The sequence below is a fragment of the Coenobita brevimanus genome, unplaced genomic scaffold (genome assembly GCF_032717465.1).
Source record: "Coenobita brevimanus isolate Jiangsu-jjx unplaced genomic scaffold, ASM3271746v2 jjx.HiC_scaffold_828, whole genome shotgun sequence".
Taxonomy (NCBI): Eukaryota; Metazoa; Arthropoda; class Malacostraca; order Decapoda; family Coenobitidae; genus Coenobita; species Coenobita brevimanus.
The window spans coordinates 9,807-20,392 of NW_027645226.1; the positions used below are offsets into that span (position 1 = coordinate 9,807).

The 10,586-nt window shown below is 44.7% G+C and overlaps 1 protein-coding gene across 1 annotated transcript; it reads right to left on the reverse strand.

The window, feature by feature from the left end:
* Window positions 1-4,056: 4,056 nt before the first annotated feature.
* Window positions 4,057-5,145, reverse strand: LOC145390323 (uncharacterized). The gene has a single exon (XM_080265289.1). It carries the CDS (start codon window positions 5,143-5,145, stop codon window positions 4,057-4,059), a length of 1,089 nt encoding a protein of 362 aa, XP_080121415.1.
* Window positions 5,146-10,586: the final 5,441 nt, after the last annotated feature.

A 10,586-nucleotide genomic window follows, 5' to 3' on the forward strand; every position in this document is an offset into this window, starting at 1 on the left:
CCATCCTTAAGTAAAATATAATACAGAATAGTAACGTATATTACCGAGTCATTACGATAGTACGAAGAGGGGCAGAAGGTGGAAGTGGTGGACAAGCAGGACGGCCACCATTGCCAGGAGGCATGGGGAGAGATAGAGGGGAAGGAGTATTGGAAGAAGTGGAAAAGGAGGGGGGCATAGAGGAGGAGGGGACAGAAGGTGAAGGAGGGAGAGCAGTAGGAGGGAGATCAGGCGGTACAGGATGAACTTCAACAGAGAGGGTACGACATTGTCTACTGAATATGGTGTAGAAGTTAAAATGTAATCCATAATCTTGGGGATGGTTTCACTGTCATCACCAGAGGGTTTTGCTTCGACGCAGTAGAGTGTATCGAACGAGAGGGGCGGGTATTCGTCGCGCGAACTTTACGAGCCGGAGAAGTAGGAGGATGGGCAAGAGAGATTTACAGTCCAATGCGATGGGTAGTCTGCGCTCACCACTAGAGGAGGATGGGGGTTGGACAGGACGTTGGGCCAGAGGCACCAAACGGCCAGTATGAGAAACAGAACTGGAGGAGTGAGAGGAGAGATGAGGTTGGGAATGGGGGAATGGACAAGGAGAGGGAACAGGTAAGGAAGGGGATGGAGAGAAGGTAGGGGTAAACGAATCTAAAACAGAGAAAGAAATAGAGACAGGATCAAGAGGAGTCTGTCAGGGCAGGACTCAGGTAGAGGGGGGGTTAGGTAGAGAGGAGGGAGAGGTGGAAATAGGAGTACTAGGAGGAAGAGAAGAGGAGCCAACAGTCACAGGAGTAGGGACAGAGCGAGAGATGGGACGACGAGAGGTGGGAGGAGAGGAAGAAGGGGCGGCAGATACAGAGATAGGTGCAGAAGGGGAAGAAGAACCAGTTCTGGTACTAGAAGTTACTACGGGAGGAGAACGAGCTACATGTGCATAGGTAACGTTAGGATGGTGATCGAGGCCGCGAACTCTGCAACGAGCCTCACGAAGGGAGAGGCCAGTTTTCCTGCTGATGCGGACACTTCTACTTCGAAGAGGTAGACGGGACATTGTTGGTAGGTGGCAGAATAGCTACTCTGACAGTTAGGGCAGCATCGGATGGTGGAAATGCATTCTGAGGTGGTATGACTGGCCAGTGTACAGCTGGCGCAGATTGCAAATGATTGGCCGTATTTGGCTGGATGGCAAAAGCGCCAACGAGATGTGCACTGGCGAGGAGATGGAATATACTCACAAACTTGGAGAACAGTGCCTCTAATGATGACTGTGGGGGGCAGATCGCTAAAAGCAAAAACTATTTTTACGATATTAGCAGGCTCTTGGCGTCGTCCACGAGGAGGAATTGTATAACAATGGACTGAACGTATTGGATGAAGCTGTTCTGAAAGGATTAGCTCAATGTCATTAGAGCAATCTGTGAAAGCCCTCTGGCCGAAGGACATCAAAGATGGTAAACGGACGGTGCCAGCGGCAGAATTGAGCTGGATGCCTAAGGACACGAAGATGGGTTGCCCCGCATTGCTGACCAGGGATGTCACTTTCTCGGCTTGGGCAGCACTGTGAACGACAAGGAGGCGGGAACCATTCGGACTGGCCGAGAAGGTGACATCCCTGCGTACTTGTCAAAGTAGAGAGAGGTGGAGTGAGAGGTCATTGGTCATCATGGACACTGAAAAATTTTGACCATGTCTGTGAACCAAAAATTGAGAAGGTGAGGGACGAGGCAGGTACATAGGAAGAAGGATGAGGTCGGGAGAGGGAGATAGAGACCATAGAAGGATTAGAGACAGGAGGTGGAGGAAGGTAAGGATGAAGTGTGACAATAGTAGAAGGGCTGACTGAAGTAGACAGAGGAGAAGCTGGAGGAGTGGAAGACACAGTAGGCGGGGAGGATGGGGTGTTTAATGTAACCAAACGTGTAGGGGAAGGGGAAGAAGTTAAGGCCACAGTCAAAGGGGAGTCCTGGGTCATCAACATAATCGGGTGAGAAGAAGTAATTGTATCCATATAATGTGAATTGGTAGACTTCACCACCCCACCCCCCACCCACCATGGAGCCCAACAAGGGGAGGCTGATGTTGTGTCCAACTCACCCAACAGCCCCAGGGATAGCGGGAGTGGTATACGCGGACACGGTTTGGTGTGGAGAGGCAGCTATGGGCCAATGCAGTGCCCACCAAACAGGGCCTGCTTGACCCTAGCCAAGGTTGACTGAGTCAACACATGGCCAGCTGATTTGCCCGACAGGTCTACACTGGGCTGCCCGTCTTATGCCAACCCACCTACTAAAAGAGCGTGTTGCCCACAGCAGGGAACTGCACCCTGCCCCATGGTGGACTCAGCTCTCAGATAGTGGAGCGCAAGCAATAAATAGGTCGCCACGCACGGCAAACACGTGGGGAGGAAGCAGTCTCGCCCGAAATGACAAAGGGGCAGAGACTAGTATCAACACTAAAGGCCTCCACTATTTGGTGATGATAGGGGAAAAGGAAGGAAGAAGCAACAGGAAAAAGAGCACTGCAAAATAAGTTGAGGCAGTGACAGGGACCCAAGGAGAGGGGAGAGGGCAGAGTAGAGACCCCACCGTAGCTCCGCCACTCGTCAAGACCCAATCGACGTCTCTGAAGCCCCCCCACAACAACAGCGAGCAAGGAAACGGGGGGGATGCCTGGTTAAAGCCTGATTTCTTCTTCAAGCTTAGTCACATTTATCTATCTATCTATTGCCAGACACCTTAATACCATACAGGGTGGCCACAAATTGCCTCCATGTTGCCCTGTCCCCCGCCATTTCACTGCCCTGCTCCCAGCTCACACCTCCTTCCCTCAAATACTTCTCCACTCCATCCCTCCACCTCATCCTCGGCCTCCCCCTCCCTCTCTCCCCCTCCACCTCACTCACATACACTCTCCTCGTCAGTCTCTCACTCTCCATCCTCTCCACATGGCCACATTTATCATAACTATACAGTAAACCCTCAAAGATCCGGACTAATTGGGGCTATAACCTGCCCGGATCTCAAAAAATCCGGATCTTCCAGAAATGATATAAATAAGGATCTTATGCTTCACTTGGGAACTGGGACCTGCACTTCCACTTCCACTTGCACCTGCCTTGGCAGCAAAACCACGAAGCTTGGCTTTGTTTCTCTTTATAGCGCTGATTGTTTGTTTGGCAAAACCATAGTCCTCACTTAACCGAGACATTAGTACACCTTTTTCTTATTTTTCTAGTAATTCAAGTTTTTCACCTATGGTTAGCACCGTATGTTTGCTCTTTGGAGCCATGGTGGAAGACTAAAGAAAGAAAACTGTGTTTTCACTCGGTCAATGTGTTCCCACGACTCACACTCGGTCAACTGCCTCGGCTCATTGTCCCCTCAAGGCCGCGTCCCCCCCCCATTCACATGTGCGCGCCTCACAAAAGGATACCGGAGGACCAATAAAATTTAAATTAAATTTAATACAGTATAAAATTAATAGGATAGTATAATAATGTGTACAAATATTTTTTTCGTAAATTTTAATTAATAAATTGTGTATCTTGTAGCCTATGTTTTAAATTGAAAATCTGCCAAGAAATGGTCCGGATCTTCGCAAAATCCAGATCTTTGAAGTCCGGATCTTTGAGGGTTTACTATATAATTGTTTTCACACCCGAAGGAACTGTCAGGTGCCAAGTGAATAAAAACTTTTTTTTTTTTTTTTCTGCACAGTTTTCCAGTCATGATATTTGAAATTTTTTCACTCCTGAACTGATACTGGAGAGAACCTATAATAAAACCATTTACCCCATTCATCACACTTGAATTTCTTCATTCCTTAATGAATTAAACAGTGTTGGATGACATCAACTGAGTCATCTGTTTACCACATTAAGCACACTAGAAACTCCTCCCTGCACAGTGATTTAATAGCTGTGTGGTGAAAAGAATGTGGATGAAGAGTTTGGGAGGAATCTGAGTGTGAAATGGAGGGAAAGAAATTGTTTTGGAAGGAGGTAAAGAAAGTAAGGCAGTGCTATTCTTTGACTCTGTCAAAGAACAACAACAATCATCACACTTGAAAATTCTTCACTCGTGAATGAATTAATATGTGACAGGTGAGAGTAGCCTTCTGTGAAAATAGTTTACCACATTCATCACACTTGAAATTCTTCACTCCTGAATGAATTAATAGGTGTTTGGTGAGACTATTCTTATATGCAAATAGTTTACCACATTCATCACACTTGAACTTCACTCCTGAATGAATTAATGTGTGACGGGTGAGCTCAAACTTCCGTGCAAATAGTTTACCACATTCATCACACTTGAAATTCTTCACTTCTGAATGAATTAATAGGTGTCTGGTGAGATTTTCCTTCTGTGTAAATCGTTTACCACATTCATCACACTTGAAATTCTTCGCTCCTGAATGAACTAATAGGTGCTGATTGAGATTACTCTTGTGTGCAAATAGTTTACCACATTCATCACACATGAACTTCTTCACTCCTGAATGAATTAATAGGTGCTGAGTGAGACTACTCTTGTCTGCAAATCGTTTACCACATTCATCACACTTAAAATTCTTCACTCCTGAATGAATTACTAGGTGCCGAGTGAGAATATTCTTATGTGCAAATAGTTTACCACATTCATCACACTTGAACTTCTTCACTCCTGAATGAATTAATAGGTGCTGAGTAAGACTACCCTTCCGTGCAAATCGATTACCACATTCATCACACTTGAACTTCTTCACTCCTGAATGAATTAATAGGTGCTTATTGAGACTACTCTTGTCTGCAAATCGTTTACCACATTCATCACACTTAAAATTCTTCACTCCTGAATGAATTAATAGGTGCTGAGTGAGATTATTCTTATGTCCAAATAGTTTACCACATTCATCACACTTGAAATTCTTCACTCCTGAATGAATTAATAGGTGCTGAGTAAGACCACACTTCCGTGCAAATCGATTACCACATTCATCACACTCAAAATTCTTCACTCCTGAATGAACAACTGCATGTTTGTTAAGACTTTTCTTTAAAGGAAATGTTTTATCACACTCCAAACATCTGAACTGCTTAACTTCAGCTGAGGACACTGCATCCACGACAGTCTCATTGTCACTGAGGAACATTTTGTCACTCATCTCACAATCTAACTTTACATCTGTTTCTTTGTTTACAACTTCCATTACTTTGTCATCCACCTCACACTCTGACTTTACATCTAGTTCTTCCTTTACCACCTCCATTATTTTGTCATGCACCTCACACTCTAACTTTACATCTGTTTCTTCCTTTACCACCTCCGTTATTCTGTTACGCACTTCACACTGTAACTTTACATCTGTTTCTTCCTTTACCACCTCCATTATTCTGTTACGCACTTCACACTGTAACTTTAGACCTGGTTCTTCCTTTACTACCTCCATTATTCTGTTACGCACTTCACACTGTAACTTTAGACCTGGTTCTTCCTTTACCACCTCCATTATTCTGTTACGCACTTCACACTGTAACTTTAGACCTGGTTCTTCCTTTACCACCTCCGTTATTCTGTTACGCACTTCACACTGTAACTTTAGACCTGGTTCTTCCTTTACCACTTCCATTATTCTGTCATCCACCTCATACTCAAATTTACATCTGGTTCATCTTTTGCCACCTACACTATTTTGTCACCCACCTCAGACTCTATATATCTTTACATCTGGTTCTTCCTTTATCATCCTGTCATAAGATTCCCCCAAACTCTCTTAATTCCTGCCATAAACTAGTCTCCATTGAACAATACTGCTGATACAAAGGTCATTATTACTGAACAATAACTGCTTCTGCACTTGCAAGTAGTATGTAACCATATTTTCAAATAAATAGTTCACTGCTGAATTATAAGCTATTAATGCAGTCTAAAATACCACTGGGTTCCTTATTTTACCAGTTCTTATCCAGTGTCTATGCAGCGGTTGTACAGCAGTAAATGCAAAGGATATCACAACAGCTAAATGATCCTGGATCAACTCCTACCACTCATCCAGTGATTCATATTCTTACAATGAAAGACATTATGAACAGAGAGTATATGCTACATATATTTGGAAGAGGTACCTCATGTAGGATGTACAGTACTGTACTGAGACAACACGTGCCTATATATCCGTCAACTCGTTACCGTGTATATATTACTCAGGTGGCTCTCTGATGACCACACTTCTTAGATCTGCTTTGCAGAGTCAGTTTCAGCTGTGGACCTGCAACAAGAGCTGCCATTAGACAAGAATCTATATGAATTTAAAAACACTGCCCAGTGAGCCCTCATTTTGCATGCATCTAGTCCCAAAAATTAATTTGCTTTCAGCAGGTATGCTTAGTAGAGAAATTTGAAGAAAGAGCGAGGTCATTAATGTAATGGACTGGTTATATGAGTGGGAAAGTGAGGCTGGTATAGCAGAGTAAGTGGCAGCAGAAGTGTTAGGCATGGCAGGTAATTTAGAAACAAGGGTGGTCCAGGATGAGACCAAGCTATGATGATAGTGATGACTTTCAGGTAGTTAAGGGATGATGCAAAATTAAGAAACAATGACAGGAGAGTGTCTATCTATCGATCTAGAAAAGGGAAAATGTTCCCCCGAGCTAGACCTCACTAGATCATATAGCCTTGCTAGGTAAAAGAGGGTGCTACCCCTCCCGGCATGGCAGCTACCGGGCGTGGTTCGAACAAACGACCCCTGGTCCCAAGTTCAACACTCTACCACTGAGCCACCCTACCCCCTATATCTATCTAGAGCCATACCATAAACCCATAAGGGGTGGCCGTTTGTCTCCGAGTTAGTGGTTTTACTAGTCCAGCGGATAAGGCAAACAATCGTTCACTTTCTCAGGAAAACACCAAATTTTGCACAGTTGTAGAAGGGACCCAGACAATCATTTTCTGAGATGGACCTCCAGAATCTTGGGCCCCTGATGGTCACCATCTTGGATTTCAAAATGGCTGCCTTTCAACCCATATTTTCTTCAATTACTCCAATAATATGACAGACAGAAACATCATTCCAATGGCTAACCCCAGGTTTTTAGGGTCTGGAACTTGAATGGAATGATTTTTCTGACCCGGTAAAGGTCGGCCATCTTGGATTTCAAGATGGTCGCCTTAGAACCCCATTTTCTTCAATAACTCTAATACTATGATAAATAGAAACAATTCCAATGACTAACCCTTTGTTTTCAGGGTCTGGCAATCCAATGGAATCACTGTCCGATGTGGAAGGTCGGCCATCTTGGAATTCAAGGTGGCTACCTGTTGAAGCCCATTTCCGTTATAACTCTGATACAATGGCAAACATCTATTGCATGTCTTTTTGATGAAATTCAGATATTAAAACAATGTCCATCGCAGTCACATAATGACGTACACAGCAAGTTAGCCTTGTAGTACTTGCAGTTCCCTTTGCAAGCAGTTTTACAGTGGCAACTGATTAATTCTGAGCAGGTGTTCTGGACAACAGGCAACTTTGTCCATACAGGGTGCCAAGTACTGTTGAGTTTCTACCAACCCCAGACAGATGGTGATGGGAGCTCTGGTTGGGAAACTAAAGCTTGGCCCCAAACATGTCCAGCCTGGTACTATGCTCTTACGGTATGTTCCTCAAGAGCATCAGCTGTGGGAGGAATGTGTTCAATTGTCCTTGCCCTCTTCGGGAATAAGAACCTGTGCACGTCATTCACAGACTTCAAGTCCATTGTCCTGTCATACACCACTGCCATGAACCATTCTAGTTTGTGGAATTCACTGTAGACAGATGCAGGTTTGGTGGACAGAGCATGAAAACTGGCTGTGATGTCAGGAAAGACCTCCCATGCCTTCCAGACTGTCATCTTACCTTTGTTGGCAAAGAATGACACTGTATCACAACCCGTGACGACAAGAAAAAAGGCCAATGCCTCTGCTTTCCTGCGCCCAAGAGCTGATAAAGCCGGTACGCTGCAACCGCTACCTCTTTCCGCTTCCAATCCACCCAGCCATCCCACTCAACTCTCCTGCCCAAAGACCTCTTTCTGCTTCCAATCCACCCAGCGATCCCACTCAACTCTCCTGGGCAAAGACCCCAACACCTGCAGATCCAACTAGAGTACTTTAGCACCATAAATCACTGTACACATACATGAACATATGTTTGTAACCTTTTTGTAGATATTATATAGTATGTAAGTAGTTGTAAGTAGGATCCAAGTAGGGCATCAATGCTTGCTCAGTGTTATGTCTACGAGGTATGAGTCACGACTTCCATAGTCGCACCGCCTCTCTCTCTCTCTAGCCGGTGGTAACCGGCGATCAGTAGCTGTCCAAACGGGTCTGGGGTTGGACGTGCAATTGTCCACCATCGCTGTATATTGATTCAAGATGGTGTTTAATATACTGTCAGAAAACTACTACAAGACTTTGCCTTTACCTGCAAGTGACGTAAAGGGGGCCATCGACAGCTTTAACATTTGGTGGAAAGCGAGTGGGATAATAGTGAATTACGTCTTCTGTGGGCCAGTTCTTCCCATGCTACTGTCTGCTGTTCTTCCCACGACGACACACAGCCTATCTCCGCCCTAGCCTCCAGCCCTGTTTGCAGTCTTGGTGTGGAATCGTTCTGGCAGTTTTAATGTAATTTTGGGAATTTCCTCCACATCAACGCCCCACCTATCACCACGCCACCACAACCAGTGAACCACGCAAAGCTCCTGCTCCCATCAACCTACAACCTGCCTTTGCCTGCCTGCCTGTGTTCCTGTCCAGCCTGCTGTAACGGTTAGTTTCAGCCCCCACAAACTCCACCCCAGACCCCACTCCAGGAAGCAGCCCCCAACCGCCGCCCGACGCCGTTACGTCATCATTTTCCCCACCCACCACACACACCGACGTCACCCAGGGAGCGTGGCCAGTCACACCGAGCTACGTCACAGTCTCGTGCTCCTATCAGCTTCTCGTTCTGCCCAATGAAGAGCCGCACCCAGTGACGTCACGGACACTTTCACCCAATCACGAGGAGACGAGAGCCTCACTTTTCTCCAGCCTTCGGACAGACCACATCTCACTACAAAGTATTTCCTACCTGCATTTTCATGCAATTCCCCATTCCATCACATTGATTAATCCCTTTCTACAGAGAAGCCAAGCTGTCTCTATTGATTGTGATATTTTCACCATTTACTCTCATCCATTCATTGCATTTTTGTCCCTCATTTTTCATTCAGTCAGAATTTTTCGTTCACTCACTCCTACTTCATCCCATTTTCTCCCACTCATACTCAGCTGTAAATAACGCATTCATTTTCACTCATATTCATTGTATATAAATCATTTCTTCACAGATTACAAATATTTCTATTTATTTTTTCTCATTTATTCATCCATTTGTTCATTTAGTTTTATTTGCTTACTTCCTACTCTGTTAATGTCCTTTTTTAAAAAGGTAGATCTCTCACCTATTGAATCTGACGGTAACACAGATAACGCTGTATGTAATGATAATGTAAAACTTCGCAGTGGCAGATCTTATACCAAACCAACCGTAAGTTCCCTACCTGTTTCTACTAAACCTGTTACTCCTACTCTAAATCCAGATATATTAACTCCAGATACTCTATCATCTTCTCCAACTGATTCTCCTGAAACCACTCAGTCTTCTCCACAGTCTTTATCCCTCCCTACAACTAAACATACACACACCACTACCGCTACGACACTTCCTTCCCACACATCGTCTCAGTTCACTACCGTGCCTACTTCCTCATCTTCGCGGTCTCACCCTCTTCTTACGATGGCGACTCAGAACCCTCCACCTCCACAATCCATATATTTAGATGATGTGAATAGACCCAAATTTACAGAAGATAGTACTGTTTCGATTTACGATTTCCTCAGAGAGGTCGAAAACGACCTTCATAATCGCCAGATTGTAAATGAACCCTTGAAAATTTCGTATCTTCTCAGTCGACTTCACCATGGCAGATCATTAATAGGAGCCGCTATTCGTGCAGGGCACTTCGAAGATTGTCAAACGTTTGACACGTTTAGCCAACGGCTCATTCAATACTGTTGCCAACATTCCATTTCTGCGTCCCTTATAGGATTAACTAATCTCCCCAAGCAAATGCAGGAAGACATGAAGGTACATCCCCAACATGCAAAAGTAATTGAGGCAGCCGCTACTATGAGGGCGACGAGTTCAGAGTTGCGCCAATTATTCCGTGGTACTCAATGGGTAACAGAACACAACGGGGAGATCATGATTACATTAAATAATTTTGCAGACTTGTTCGGTTACTTTAGATTTCTCAATTGGCTTTCGGACTCCCAAAAACAAATTGCACTACAAGTTGGCTTTAAACCAGGAGACAAAATAATGGATGTCAGTAAAACAATTGTAGAGAGGTCAGGAACAGACTTCACTCGCCGGGTCGATTCTTACAGTTCACCCTCTCCCTCTGCAGGTGGTACTGCGATAGTACTACACACCAGCATCACTTCATCTGATTCCTCTCGTTCACGGCCAACTACAAGAACCAAACCTAATAATCGGTCTCACTCACAATATCG

Coding starts and splice junctions, on each gene's coding strand:
- LOC145390323 (XM_080265289.1), bottom strand. CDS start 5,145: ATGAGTGACAAAATGTTCCTCAGTGACAATGAGACTGTCGTGGATGCA.